General features: G+C 42.9%; 1 protein-coding gene across 4 annotated transcripts in view; it reads left to right on the forward strand.

The window, feature by feature from the left end:
* The window catches only part of LOC132155815 (SH2 domain-containing adapter protein D-like), a 114,018-nt gene that overhangs the window by 77,410 nt on the left and 20,335 nt on the right, over window positions 1-16,273 (forward strand). For 2 of the 4 annotated variants that reach the window (XR_009437352.1, XM_059564520.1), the window contains exon 4: window positions 2,300-2,386. The exons of the other annotated variants lie outside the window; for them this stretch is intronic. Coding sequence is in view for 1 of the 2 variants with exons in the window: in XM_059564520.1 (XP_059420503.1) it covers window positions 2,300-2,386 (87 nt within the window). In the remaining variant the exon portion in view is untranslated. The remainder of the gene's footprint in view (window positions 1-2,299; window positions 2,387-16,273) is intronic. 4 annotated transcript variants of the gene reach the window in all.

A 16,273-nucleotide genomic window follows, 5' to 3' on the forward strand; every position in this document is an offset into this window, starting at 1 on the left:
TTCTTTTTAAAGAAGATGCCACTGAGTGTGTGTTTCGTTATTGTAATGATATCAACCTTCATATTCATCCGGAAGAAGGAGGCGGGAACCGGCGGACAATCAAACAACATTTTAATAAAGGAAAATAAACCCAAAACAGCGCACCAGCCCCTCACGGACGACTGGTGCGCATAAAATAAAACCAAAACACAACTAAAAGCCCAGGCCTGGTCCTCTCTCGTCCTTCACTGTCGTCGCTCCAGTTTTATATCCTTCCATCTCCTCCATGGGCCTCGAGACCGGTGGGTCGAACAGGTGCAGTTCATCTCCAATCACTCCCCCGGCCTCGCTCCCATGTCCCTCGGCCCCGCCCCACTCGTCACATACCCCCATCGCCCCTCGCAGGCCGGGGGGTACTCCCGAGACTGCGCTCTACTCCCCCCCCCCCCCTCCCTCCGGGGGGGCCGCTCCCGGGGACCTGCGGGAACCTGGGGGTAGGACAGGCGAGGCGAGAGAAAAGGAGATGGAAGGAGGAGCGACAGAGACGAGAGAGGGGAGAGAGGAAAAAAAAAAAAAAAAAAAAAATTCCGGTTCCCAGACGCACCGCTGCTCGGCCCTCCACCAGCTGGGTGATCTCCTCCGCGGTGCCTGGCGGTGGCACTGGACGGCCCTCGGCGGACGGCACGACACTCCTCCGCCGCCCGGTGGACGGCGACGGCTCCTCCGGTTTTGGGCAGCCGGCAGGAGTCCCCCGTTCCCTGCTCCTCCCCGTTCCGGCGGAGGCAGCAGGCTCCGGCCACCTGGCGAACGGCGCCGACTCCTCCGCTCCCTCACGGACGGCAGCCGTCTCTCCACATCGTGGGCGGCCGGTAGCGAGCTCGCCCGTCCCCGGCAACTCGCTCCAGTCCACCGCCTCGAGCGTCCATGGCGGCACACTCCTCGCCAGCTCGATGGCACCGCGGATTCACCACAGCGGCGAGGGATCTTCAGCAGCGCGTCCCTCCTTCTCCCGGGCTTCGGCACCACTGTAATGATATCAACCTTCATATTCATCCGGAAGAAGGAGGCGGGAACCGGCGGACAATCAAACAACATTTTAATAAAGGAAAATAAACCCAAAACAGCGCACCAGCCCCTCACGGACGACTGGTGCGCATAAAATAAAACCAAAACACAACTAAAAGCCCAGGCCTGGTCCTCTCTCGTCCTTCACTGTCGTCGCTCCAGTTTTATATCCTTCCATCTCCTCCATGGGCCTCGAGACCGGTGGGTCGAACAGGTGCAGTTCATCTCCAATCACTCCCCCGGCCTCGCTCCCATGTCCCTCGGCCCCGCCCCACTCGTCACAGTTATATTACGACCATTGCAGAGTTTGTAGAAATGATGCACGCTTAAAGCCCAGTGTAACTGCGGCATCGTTTATATAAATTAGAGCATTTTCTCTTTGCTATTTATTGAATGTGTTTGGTGAAAGTTCATTTTGTGTTTTTGTGTTTTGCCTGTGATTGCTAATCAAATCCTAGTTTCTCATTGGTGGAGGTCTCACTCTTTACTGAATACGTTGGACAATAATAAAAAGAAAAAAACATTTTCATTGCAAATCAACTTGAATGTGTAAACAGGCTCATTTTAATATCTCAGCCGTTGCCGTATCTGTCTGTTTCTGGGAATGCTGGGAGTTTTTCTGCTCATGGTATCTCTTCCTCTCTCTCTGAATGCTATCAGCTTTGAGACTTCAGGAACGGCTCGTTTCAGCCCAAACGTGTAAATACTGTCATCATTTACTCACTCTCATGTTGTTCCAAGCCTGTATGAATTTCTTTAAGCTGGTTCACACAAAAGATGATATTTTGCAGAATGCTCATGACCAAACAGTTGCCGGTCTCCACTGACTTCCAAAGTATGAAAAAATAAAATAAAATACTGTGGAAGTCAATGGCTACCGTCAGCTGTTTGGTTTACCAGCGTTCTTCAAGGTATCATCTTTTGTGTTGAGCAGAAGAGAGAAACTCTGTAGGGTTGGAACAACGAGACGCTGAATACATGACAGAAGTTTCACATTTGGGTGAACTCTCCCTCATGTCTCCGGGTGACTGCAGACAGACCGAGTGAGAAAGTCTGCATGCTTTCTCCGTCCGCCTGACGCTCACCTGTGGACGGATCTGGAGCGGTGTGTGTGTCCTTCAGGTTTAGTGATTGACTCAACATGGCTGTTCAACTGAGTTATTTAGATTCTTTTGACAAATATTATTTCCAGCAGATAGATTTTTGTGCATCAGTTTTTCTTTTCCTTTTTTTGTCCTGTGTGTGTGTGGAGCAGCACTGCTCTGTTATGACTGCATTAGTGGTGAGGACTCGAGCAGCGGAGCGTCCAGGAGAGATGTCCACATCTCTAGATCCTCCACAGGTACTGCGGCACACAGGCTCTCCTCTCTGTCTGCATGGATTTATGACTGCATTAGCATCACTGGAGTTCATTGCTGTTTTACCTCGCAGGAAAATATTCCTATGGTTTCTCTTTCTCTTAAAGTTACAAATCCAGATTAAGCTCTATGCTGATGACAGCTGAGAAATATGACCTGTGCGTCAGTTTATAAAAACTAAAAACATGATACACTTCACATCACACACCGTTTTCAAAGTATGGCCATAAAACTTACATCAAATGTGATGTATTTGTAAACTATATATTCAGTTGTGTGTATATACATATATAAATGAGTGGAAAATACCACCGCTCTCTTATTTAACACACCTGTTTCAGATTTTTTCAATGTAAAAATATCTCTTATATTATGTATAATTTGTGTTAGTTGATTCTTGAGCCTTAACTAAGTTTACTGGTCACAGGTTAAAGTTAGCACAAAACTAGTGTGACTAAAAAGCATAATTTCATCTTTCATTCAATTTATAACATAACCACTGATTTTTAATTTTTAATTTTTGTATATAATATACAGTATGCAAGGTTCCTAGACAGCACAGAAATTGCATTGGAAATGCACTACTATAAATTCATCTGTCTAGAAAAGTAGTTTAAAAAGATGAATTGGTAACTGATCTCAAATTCTTGTGTTTTATGCATTAATATGTAATTAATTAGGATCTGTGTGGATTGTGTTTTAACTGTGATGATGACTTTACTGTGTTAAACGAGCATCACAGCGAGACGTCTTCTCCTTTGAGAGGAAATCACAGTTCTTTGTTGTCTGTCAGACAGACGCAGCTTTCAAAGACTTTATTATTTCCCACATGTCTTTGTCCTAGTTTTTCGACTGCTTATACCTCTCGCCAATCCGCTTCAATGTAGATAAAGCATGCTTTGACGTTTCTTTCCGCCAGGAAGCAGAGAAATCGGAAATCAGTCGTTAGGCCTCTGGCTTGCCACCAGATCCTCTCAGAGAAACCTTTCCACAGACCCTTAATGCTCACATTCCTCTGCCTTCAGAAAACAGTTTCAAAAGAAATCTTCAAGGAACGTCAATCATAGCAGAACACCCTTGAGATGTCTGTTCAGCGGTCTGGAGCCCGTCTCAATGCTAAACCCCTGATCTCAGAGGTTAAAAGGTCATCCTGAGGTCGCGACATGAGAGAAATGCTCGTTAGGGGCTTTCCATGAATGGAGGCCTTTTGTATAAAGCACCTAAAGGAACAGCTCATTCACTCTCCAAATCCGTTCCCGTGAAGTGAGCACATTTTCAGCAAATGTTCATTTTTGGGTGAGCTGTTCCTTTAAGGGAGAAGATTTTGGTTCAGTGTCTGTTGAAGATTTTTACATTGTATTTGCATTTCGCTAGTTTTTATTATTACATGAATAATGTAATATTCACCACTCATGTTTCTAGTCCTGCCATTGTGGTGTGCCAGAATTTGTCTTATTTACATACAGAGTTCGTCTGTCAGCTTGTAAAATGCAAATGCTTGATTAGGTAAATGCAGTTGGTTGTGAAGTCGAGGTGATGCCGAGCGAACGGGAGAAATATCGCACTTAGCATAAATGAGTGCCTTAGTTATTACTGAGCGCTGCGGTGTATATATTTTCTATTTCATCAATCTTCGTTTGCTCCGACGAAATGCACAACATTAAATTCAGCTTGTGGTGAGCTGCACTGCATTTGAGTCACTGCACTGCGTACAGCTCCTGATATTTATTTACCGCCCGGTTTATTCATTAAAGCATGTGCTTCGCGTGTGTGTTGCATTCACTCATGCATTTATCAGTGCGCTGCTTTCAGCTGGATGCTGATATGTGCTTGTGTAGGTCACTGCAGGGTTGTGCACTTGTGTGTCACCTAATTAGTCATCTGGTTATCTGCTGCTGCCTCCTCACACACCACATATAGGCACAGAGTGACTGATGAGTGCGAATGTGACGACACTAAAGAATGTGTGTGTGTGTGTGTGTGTGTGTGTGTGTGTTTGTAAAGATAAACCCAGGTGGTGAAACCAAAAAGCACACAAGTTTTCAGGAAAGCCTCTGGCCCTTTGAAAGCGTGTCTGTGTTACATATGGAATAACTCAGTGAGCGGTGACTGAAGGTATTCGATGACTTAAGCCAGGAGTTTCAAACTCTTTTAGTCACAGATATAATGACATCTTTCCTAAAATATAAAAGCAGCTGTTTATTTTCATGTACAAGGAATGACTTAGTAGTGAAATTGCTAGTATAGTCAAAAGTACAAAGCAGTGGCAAACAATGCATTGAAAGAAAGACTGACATATTTATTTTTCTATTTATTAATTCATTTATTAAGAATAGGCTGAATAGTATAGTAATTTATGGAAAATTTGCTCATCAATGGATGCTCTGCAGTGAATGGGTGCCGTCAGAATGAGAGTCTGACAAAAACATCACAATAATCCACAGCACTCCAGTCCATCAGTGAACATCTGGAGAAGACAAAAGATGAAACACATCCAGCATTAAGAAGATTTTAAATTTAATTTGGAATAATAGCGCTTCTCCTGTTGTCTCTCACATATTTGTTCAGATCTGTTTAAACGCTGCTTGATCTGTGCAGATTTCTCTCCTGATTCAGACCAGAACACTTTTTAACTGGAGGAAGTGTTATTATGGATTATTTTAGCTGACTGTATGTGGTTCAGATCACATGACCTCATGTAAAAGCAGTGCGGTTTATTCACACAGTGTGGAAAGGTAACAGAATCAGTTTGTTTGTAAAAGCGTTGTCACTATGTGAATGTAACTGTATATTAAGTGTAAAACGGGACTGACGCCTCTCTACTGCGCAGACGTAGCCACAGACCTGCTCCTGATCTGTGTGCATGTGATTAATCCAGCTGTCCGTCTCAAACACAGACTGCATGACAGACGCTGTCCTCTGTCTTATTCTCATGCTGCTGCTGCTGTGTGATAACAGTCTTCTGTCATGCTCACACACACACACACACACACACACACACACACCGATGGCCTCATGCTGCTTTCATGGAGCTCAAAGACGCCACTTCAGTGACAGAAATGCCACAGGGCTTATCTTCACACACACACACACACACACCTGAGGCCGAGGGCAGATTTATGGAGCATTCTTAACAAAAAAATAAATAAAAAAATCTGCTTATCTTCTGTAAATTCTATCATCTTTTACTCCCTGTCATGCTGTTCCAAACAGTCCCTCTGTTGAAAGTCCAGGTGACCAAAACCTAAAAAATCCAAAAATGTTCTGAAGGTGTAATAAAATCAATCCATATTGAATCAAACACTTTAATCCAAGTCTTCTGAAGAGACACGATCACTTTATAAGATGAGTACAATAATAATAACTTTATAATGAAGAGTCTGACTTCCTGAAAAGAATGTTCTTGAAAAATCGTCCTAAATCAGCTCTTAAAGATAAGATAATCTCCAATGTGTTTTAAATCCCCCTAATGTAAGATATTTAATGAATTTATTGGGTTATTTTATATATTATGCATTACAGCATAACACTGTCTATGTATTTAACACAAAACTGCTTCTAGAGTTGTGCACTTGTTCTGTAAAGGGAAACCAGTGATCGATCATGTGACTTTTTTAATTCTATAGTTCCAATCATTTTCAGCACACATGAACGCAGACATACATCGACACATTCACTCTAGAGAGAGCGCAAATGAATGCAACAGGCCATCCAGTAATGAGACCGATTTTTAAATAATGACTATTTAAAACACACAACATGTTAAAAATACAACATCAAGTGTTGAACTCTCATAAAGCCTGGATAATGATGAAAAGTGTGCACACTTATGATTATAATGGTCTGCAGTTGGCAAAAAAAAAAAGACTGCATTTGAGTGTTTTTTTTTTTTTTGTCTTCGGTTGGAGTTTGCATACAATCATATATAGACTTAAACCTGTCATTGTAATGTTAGGGGGAAAAAAGGTTCTTAACCCTCATAATGCATTAAAAATAAGTGTACTATTTCTACATTCCAGGTCCGTTCTGATACAAACAATTGTTATTTTATATATATATATATAAAAAAAAAGGTATAAATTGATTTTTTTCAGCCAAAACCATATTATATTTGATCAGCAACTTCTCATTAATAAGTAAATGTGAAAAATACATAAATTACATCATTAAAATGTTATTACTACAAAAACAGTCCATTTATTTCTAAAAACACAACATCAAAAAACCTAAATATTACTCTGAACATTTTCAAAACAAAATAATTTTAACGTATCATGATCATAAACGTTTGCTTTCAGATGAGGAAAAGTGAGCTGTTTTTCATGCTGCAACGGTTCGTCAAAAGGTGGCATATTTTGTTGATGAACATGACTAACCTACTGACAGATTTTGAATATGAATATACTATATGTATATGTTTACCTATACATACAGTAGACTGAAAAATAAAAAATATATAGACTATACGAATGCTTCACATAGTACCGTACATGTGCAAAGAGAAACATCGTAAGTCAAGCAGCTGGCTGGGGAACAGTGCAAGATGATTTGTAGTGCATGAGCAAGTAAACATACACATATTACAGAGTCTTTTGTGGGATTATGTACATAAAGCAGTGTGTGTGTGAAAATTGTCTAGTGCGCATAGAGGATATTGTGTTACTACAGGTGGTTTGTTACAGCAGGAGGGGGTTTGTGTGGGGTTTCAGAGGAGGGTGGGGTGATTTGAGTTCAGGGCTCACAGTCTCGGGTTAAAAGCTGTTGATCTGTTGGTTGGAGTGGGCTCTAATGCTCCTGTACCGTCTTCGTGATGGTAGGAGCTGGAAGAGACTGTGGGAGGGATGGGTGTGGTCCTCCACAATACTGTTGGCTTTACTGGAGCATCGTGTAAGGAAAATGTCCAGGAAGGAGAGGAGAGGGGCACGATGATTTTTGCAGCTGTGTTCACTGTCCGCTGGAGGCTCTTGTGGTCTGCTGCACTACAGTTCCTGTAACGGACACTGATGCAGCTGGTCAGCACGCTCTCAATGGTGCCCCTGTAGAAAGTAGTGAGGATGGGTGGATGGAGACTTGCTCTTTTCAGCTGGCGGAGAAAGTGTAGGCGCTGTTGTGCCTTCTTGGAGAGTGACATGGTGTTGGTGGTCCAGGTGAGATCCTCTGTAATGTGCACTCCCAGGGATTTAGTGCTGTGGACTCTCTCCACAGTCGAGCTGTCGATGGTCAGTGGGGGGTGGTCAACGGAGTTTCTCCTGAAGTCCATCACAACCTCCTTTGTCTTACATTGAGGGACAAGTGGTTAGTGCCACACCATTCACCCAGCTGTGCTACTTCCTCTCTGTTGTGCGTTGAATCGCTGTTGCTGATGAGACCTTCCACTGTTGTGTCATCTGTGAACTTGATGATTTGTTTGGAGCTGAACTTGGCAGTGCAGTATTGGGTCAGCAGCGTGAAGAGCAGCGGTCTGAGCACACAGCCTTGTGGGGCACCTGTGCTCAGTGTGGTAGTGCTCGAGGTGTTGTGGCCAACACGGACTGGCTGAGGTCTTCCAGTTAGAAAGTCCAGGATCCAATTACAGAGGGAAGCATTTAGGAGGTTATGTTTATTAATGAGCTGTTGTGGGATTATTGTGTTGAATGCTGAGCTGAAGTCGATGCACAGCATTCTAACATAGGAGTCTTTATTCTCTAGGTGGGAAAGAGCCAGGCGGAGGGTGGAGGAAATTGCATCCTCTCTAGAGCGATTTGGAAGGTATACAAACTGGAGCAGATCAAGTGTGTTGGGGAGGCTGGTTTTGATGTTGTGCATGAGTAACCTCTCAAAGCACTTCATCATGATTGGAGTCAGTGCTATTGGACGGTAGTAGTTTAGACAGGACACAGGTGATTTCTTTGGTACCGGTATGATGGTCGTTGGTTTGAGACATGTGGGGACGACAGTGAGGTGTTGAAGATATCTGTTAGGACATCTGTCAGCTGTGCAGCACAGTCTTTCAGTACACGACCAGGTATGTCATCAGGACCTGCAGGCTTGCATAGGTTAATCTAGATAGGGTCTTCCTTACATTGACTGGAGACAGACAGACCTCCTTATCACTGGGAGGTGTGGGCAGTTTTTGTGCAGGTGTGTCATTCTACATTTCAAACTGTGAATAAAAGTGGTTGAGTGCATTCAGGAGTGATGTGTCATTATCACAGGCCTGTGGCGGGGGCTTGTAGTCAGTGATGATCTGAATGGCTTGCCACAGGCTCTATGTGTCTCTGCTGTCTGTGATTGTTGATTTTTTTTTTGCATTTTTGATGCCACAGGACAGATTGGCTCTTGCTGTTTTGAGGGCTGCTTTATCTCCTGATCTGAATGCTTCATATCTGGTCTTTAGCAGCCTACGAATCACTGCTGTCATCCATGGCTTTTGGTTTACATGTGTTGTGATGGTCTTGGTGACTGTCACATCATTAATGCACTTTTTGATATAATCACTCACAGTTTCAGTGTACTCCTGAGGTGTGTGAGGTTGTTGTAGGTGCCTGCCTCTTTAAACATGTTCCAGTCTGTGCACTGAAAGCAGTCCTGTAGTGTTGAGGTAGCATCATCTGGCCAAACTGTGATGAGTTTTTGAACAGTTTTGGCGAGTTTCAGGAGTGGTCTGAATGCTGAAATTAGCATAACAAAGATGTGATCCGAGTACGGAGGTGGGGGCGGGGTATAGCATTGTATGCATTATTTTCTGATGTGTAGACAAAGTCCAGTGTGTTTTTTCCCTTTTTTGCAAAATTCACATGTTGGTAGAACTTTGGCAAAACTGTCTTTTAAGTTTGCGTGGTTGAAATACCGACAATTATGAAAAACCCATTAGGGTTATTTGTTTGTTGTTCGCTCATGGCACTGTACAGCTTGCAAAATGCGTCCTTTATGTTAGCACATGGAGGGATGTAGACTGCGACAATAACAATGGCCGTGAACTCCCGCGGGAGATAGAACGGTCAACACGTCACAAACATAAACCCCACCAGCGATGAACAGTGTTTTGTCACTACCACAGCATTGTTACACAACTCGTTGTTGACGTACACACACAAGCCACCCCTGCGAGTCTTACCAGACAGTGCTGTATCTCTGTCCGCTCTGTAGCAGGTTAAACCTTGCAGCTGAATAGCGGAGTCTGAACAAACACACAACAATACCTTGTCTCATGCTGTGTAGACCAACTGAGTTGAATAAAGTCCAGTTTATTTTCCAAAGAGCAAACGTTTGAGAGCATGAGTGTTGGAATTCAATTCAATTCAATTCAAGTTTATTTGTATAGCGCTTTTTACAATACAAATCGTTACAAAGCAACTTTACAGAAAATTATGTTTCTACAATATTTAGTAGTAGCTTATAAGTGGTGACTGTCAGTTTGTGCACGTATGACAGGATTTTAAGAAAAAATAATACAAGACGTAGTCAGCCAGACGATGAACATTATTAATATTATTAATAATTAATAATTATTAAATGATGAAGTCACACTTGTAGCAATATTTGTTCTGTTTGTTGATTCAGGGTAAGCATCATCTGGGGTCCTCTGAGGGTCAGCATCATCTCTTCTCAGGTGTTCTGGATCCAGACTGGAGCTTGTGTAAATCCTAGTTACATCCCGTGGCAAAACATAGAAACAAATAGAGACATCATTAGCATAGCTGCTGATCCAACAAAGTAAAATTAATAAGTTTAATCCAAGATAAAGAATAAGAATGCACATTTGATCAGATGCAACTACACTCACAATTTAAGAGATACATTATTTGAATGCTTGGCAAAAGAGATGCGTTTTTAATCTAGATTTAAACAGAGAGAGAGTGTGTCTGAACTACGAACATTATCAGGAAGGCTATTCCATAGTTTGGGAGCCAAATGTGAAAAAGCTCTAACTCCTTTAGTGGACTTTGCTATCCTAGGAACTACCAAAAGTCCAGCGTTTTGTGACCTTAGGGAGCGTGATGGATTGTAACGTGGTAGAAGGCTAGTTAGGTACGCAGGAGCTAAACCATTTAGGGCCTTATAGGTAAGTAATGATAATTTGTAACTGATACGGAACTTAATAGGTAGCCAGTGCAGAGACTGTAAAATTGGGGTAATATGATCATATTTTCTTGACCTGGTAAGGACTCTAGCTGCTGCATTTTGGACGACCTGTAGCTTGTTTATTGAAGAAGCAGGACAACCACCTAGAAGTGCATTACAATAGTCCAGTCTAGAGGCCATAAATGCATGAACTAGCTTTTCTGCATCAGAAACAGACAACATGTTTCGTAGCTTGGCAATGTTTCTAAGATGGAAGAATGCAGTTTTTGTTACATGGGAAATATGATTTTCAAAAGACAAGTTGCTGTCTAATATAACACCCAGATTTTTGACTGTAGAGGAAGTAACAGTACATCCGTCTAGTTGCAGATTGTAATCTACAAGATTCTGTATAACAGTGGAAGCTAATTCCGTATTTTCTAATAATATTACCAAGGGGCAACATGTATATTGAAAATAGAAGGGGACCTAGGACGGATCCTTGTGGAACTCCATATTTTACTGGTGATAAATGAGATGACTCCCCATTTAAATAAACAAAATGGTAGCGATCGGACAGGTAGGATCTAAACCATCTTAGAGCCTGCCCTTGAATACCTGTATAGTTTTGTAATCGATCTATGAGTATGTCATGATCTATGGTGTCGAACGCAGCACTAAGATCAAGTAAAACTAGAAATGAGATGCAGCCTTGATCTGACGCAAGAAGCAGGTCATTTGTAATTTTAACAAGTGCAGTTTCTGTGCTATGGAAATTCTTCATACAGATCATTTTTGTGCAGGAAGGTGCTCAATTGAGCAGACACAACTTTTTCTAAAATTTTAGACATAAATGGAAGATTTGAAATAGGCCTATAATTTGCCAGTACACTAGGATCTAGTTTTGGTTTCTTAATAAGAGGCTTGATAACCGCCAGCTTGAATGGTTTTGGGACGTGACCTAAAGATAACGACGAGTTAATGATATTGAGAAGCGGTTCTTCGGCTACAGGTAACAGCTCTTTCAGTAATTTAGTGGGTACAGGATCTAATAAACATGTTGTTGGTTTAGATACAGTGATAAGTTTATTTAGCACTTCCTGTCCTATATTTGTAAAGCGCTGCAGTTTATCTTTGGGTGCGATGGATGAAACTGAAGTGTTAGACGCTGTAGAATCTACATTCGCTATTGTATTTCTAATGTTATCTATTTTATCAGTGTAGAAATTCATAAAGTCATTACTATTAAATGTTGGTGGAATATTTGAATCAGGTGGCGTCTGGTTATTTGTTAATTTAGCCACTGTGCTAAATAAAAACCTTGGATTGTTTTGGTTATTTTCAATGAGTTTGTGGATATGCTCTGCCCTAGCAGTTTTTAGAGCCTGTCTATACCTGGACATACTGTTTTTCCATGCAATTCTAAAAACTTCCAAGTTAGTTTTTCTCCATTTCCGTTCAAGTTACTACGAGTTTCTTTCTTGAGAGAGTGAATATTACTGTTGTACCATGGCACAGTACGTTTTTCTCTAACCTTTTTCAATTTGATGGGGGCAACATCTTCTAATGTATTTGAGAAAATAGTGCCCATGTTGTCAGTCATTTCGTCTAATTCATGTGTATTTTTGGGTACAAATAGCAGTTGAGATAGATCAGGCAGGTTATTTGCGAATCTTTCTTTGGTGGCTGGAACAATAGTTCTGCCCAGACGGTAACGCTGAGACATATAGTTAATATCAGTTATACGCAGCATGCACGATACAAGGACATGGTCAGTAACATCATCACTTTGAGGTACGATATCTATAGCACCAAGATCGATTCCATGCGATATGATTAGATCTAGTGTATGATTAAAACGATGAGTGGGCCCGGTGACATTTTGCTTGACTCCAAAGGAGTTTATTAGGTCAGTAAACGCAAGTCCTAATGTATCATTTGCATTATCAACGTGAATATTAAAATCTCCCATGATTAGCGCCTTATCAACTGTAACTAGAAGGTCTGAGAGGAAATCTGCAAATTCTTTTAGGAATTCTGTATACGGCCCTGGTGGTCTATACACAGTAGCCAGAGCAAGAGATACATTAGATTTCTTTTGCATGTCTGACAGTGTAACATTTAGCAGAAGTATTTCAAAAGAGTTAAACCTGTATCCTGTTATATGGGTAACATTAAGAATATCACTATATATTGTTGCAACACCTCCTCCACGACCAGTCTGACGGGGCTCATGCTTATAACAGTAGTTTGGTGGAGTAGACTCATTTAGACCAAAATAATCATTTGGTTTTAGCCAGGTTTCAGTCAAGCACAGTACATCTAAACTATTATCTGTGATCATTTCATTTACAATAACTGCTTTGGGTGTGAGTGATCTAATATTTATGAGCCCAAACTTTAAAGATTGTTTTTGTTCATTTACTTTACATGTTTCTGGTTTAATCACGATAAGATTTTTATCGCTGCCATCTTGGTTTACATAGGAACATTCTTACAAACATCTTAGAATTAATCTTAAAAAAACTCTTCTTTCTAAGAAGGTTTTGGCTTCTATGAGACTCATCCAGCAGCAGAAATCTGCTCACACTAGCAGAACTTTTGTTGACTGTTTTTATCACAGATGGCAGCGCTGCAATGCCACAGAAATGACTGTGAACTCTTTGAAAAGGTGTTTGACTTTTCTATTTGTGTGCAAGGCGTAGGCAACACACTTTTCCGCATTTTCACCATATAATTACCTCACACCCCCATGTTTTAAATATGCACAATCTGCCAGCAGCCGATCAAGAAACTCTTTAGGAGAACGAGCGTTCCTCAAAGTCGCAGCAATCCTGAATTCAACCAGACTGACTGTTCATCAGAAAGAAGAGGAGTGAATTTTGGATGTTACTGAGTCTTCAGCATCTCAGCTGTACGACTGCTTTCAAATCTGGAGCATGAGATAAACCGGCCGGCCTGCCTGTGTTCTGCCCTGGGGAATTGTGGGAAATTGAGCCAGCTTCTTTTGCACACTGTGTTCCCCCAATTTTGCTGGCGGTTCAAGGAAAGGACAGCGAACAGACACTGTGTGTAAGACTTACTCATCATCTCGAGCCGTGACAGATCAAGGAGCTTAGCCAAAGTTCAAAGCTGTCACTGTCTGTATGTATATGTGTGTACAGCAATATTCATCTGAGGCTGATGCTTGTAATATTGCAGCACTTCTGCCACTTTTATTAAATTGGCTATTATTTGGTGACAGCGGGTTCCTCATTCTTTGCAATTTGGTAAAATGAGCTGTGAGAGAGAGCAGAAGAGCGTCTGTCAAAGCAGCAGTGTGTAATTGCTGTTGTAAGTGGTGTTGCTGTGCCTTTGCAATCATAAAATAATTTATTTTTGAGAGAAACGGCAAACGCAAACGATACTCTCGAGTCCTTGTGATCCCGCCGTTCCCGCTTCATATCTGTTTTCACACTCTTTAAAAGAACTAAACTCAAAACTTCACTTCATCTGTGACTGGGTCGCTGTCTGTTTTCCATTCACTAAAGTTGATTTTATTTTATTTTATTTTATTTTATTTTATTTTATTTTATTTTATTTTATTTTATTTTATTTTATTTTATTTTATTTTTATATTTAGTTGGATGTTTGAGAATAAATATTTTTGTAAATGTGTTAATGAAATTTAATTATACCGTATATATTATATGGATAGATAGATAGATTGAATGAAGACAAACCATCACCTCCTCCTCTTCCTCCTCTTCCTCCTCTTCCTCTTCCTCCTCCTCCTCTTCTTCCTCATCTTACTCCTCTTCCTCCTCATCCCCTCCTCATCCTCTTCCTCCTCCTCCTCTCCCTCCTCATCCTCTTCCTCCTCATCCTCTTCCTCCTCCTCCTCTCCCTCCTCCTCCTCTTCCTCCTCATCCCCCTCCTCATCCTCTTCCTCCTCCTCCTCTTCATCCTCCTCCTCTTCTTCCTCATCCCCCTCCTCCTCCTCCTCCTCCTCCTCCTCTTCTTCATTATCTTCCTCCTCTTCCTCCTCATCCCCCTCCTCATCCTCTTCCTCATCTTCATCCTCTTCCTCCTCCTCCTCCTCTTCCTCCTCATCCTCTTCCTCCTCATCCCCCTCCTCATCCTCTTCCTCCTCCTCCTCTTCATCCTCCTCCTCTTCCTCCTCATCCCCCTCCTCATCCTCTTCCTCCTCCTCCTCTTCTTCCTCATCCCCCTCCTCCTCCTCATCCTCTTCCTCTTCCTCCTCCTCCTCTTCTTCCTCATCCCCCTCCTCCTCCTCCTCCTCCTCTTCTTCCTTATCTTACTCCTCTTCCTCCTCATCCCCCTCCTCATCCTCTTCCTCATCTTCATCCTCTTCCTCCTCCTCCTCCTCTTCCTCTTCCTCCTCATCCCCCTCCTCATCCTCTTCCTCCTCCTCCTCTTCATCCTCCTCCTCTTCTTCCTCATCCCCCTCCTCATCCTCCTCCTCCTCTTCTTCCTTATCTTACTCCTCTTCCTCCTCATCCCCCTCCTCATCCTCTTCCTCATCTTCATCCTCTTCCTCCTCCTCCTCCTCTTCCTCCTCCTCCTCTTCCTCCTCATCCCCCTCCTCATCCTCTTCCTCCTCCTCCTCTTCTTCCTCATCCCCCTCCTCCTCCTCATCCTCTTCCTCTTCCTCCTCCTCCTCTTCTTCCTCATCTTACTCCTCTTCCTCCTCCTCCTCCTCCTCCTCCTCTTCCTCCTCCTCCACCTCCTCCTCTTCTTCCTCATCCCCCTCCTCCTCCTCCTCTTCCTCCTCCTCCTCTTCTTCTTCATCTTACTCCTCTTCCTCCTCATCCCCCTCCTCATTCTCATCTTCCTCCTCCTCCTCCTTTTCCTCCTATTCTTCCTCCTCTTCCTCCTCTTCCTCCTCTGGCACTGGTGTTTACCAACACACTGATTTAGCATGAGGGATTTTGCCAAGGCTCTAAAACACACTAATCCTCACAATGTGGTGCATTACCGACAGGACCGAGCACTTTCAGAGAACTCCTCCGACGCCTGAACATGCAAACAGCTTTTTGGCTTAGAAGCCTCTCGACCGAGTTCAGCTTCAGTGCAGAAGAGCCGATATACACAGTTCATCTTATCTGGGTGGCAGCGAATGCGTGCGACTGGTGCGAATTCACTTCTGCCTTCCTACAGCCAAGAGGAGAAGCTCCACTCTCCCAAAACAATTACACACTAATCTGCGGCACCCAATGAGAATTAGCTCTTTAATCAGGCTGCTGGCAGGCCTTTGCTTCACCCGCTGTGGAGGAAGCTATTATATGAGCTGTCAAAGAGGCTGACCTCGCTAGATTGGCTCCGTTCAGTGACACGCCAGCGGATAATGGCGACTCTGTCAACTGCCATCAGATCACGAGTGCTAGCCGAGATTCCTGCTTAATGTTTTATCTAGACGTTGCTCACATAGAGCCCTCAGGAGTCAAAAACAAGGGCGAGTTCATAACCGAGTGCTTGGAGGAGTGCATTTATCGGCTCGTGAAACAAGACAGTGCAGTCAAGAAACTGCCAGCTTTACTCTGGATGCGCAGACAGTTCGGGTCGTTCGCCTGTCTAGCGCTGAAAGCATCCGATGCCAAATGAATCACAAGTGCGTTTGCTTTGTATTTCAGAGATCTGTCCGGCCTCCGGAGGAGCTTTTGTTTGTGTGTGCTGTTTGTTTTGGTTCGCATGTCGTGCCGAGCTGTTTCTGTCAGCGCACCGACAGGGAGAAGATGCATAGAAAGCAGACTGGAGGGATTTGTTGCTTGTTTCATTAATAAATAGATGCGGTTTGGGGCTTAAGTGACGGCGGTGTCTCATTTCTA

Source organism: Carassius carassius, chromosome 13 (genome assembly GCF_963082965.1).
Source record: "Carassius carassius chromosome 13, fCarCar2.1, whole genome shotgun sequence".
NCBI lineage: Eukaryota > Metazoa > Chordata > Actinopteri > Cypriniformes > Cyprinidae > Carassius > Carassius carassius.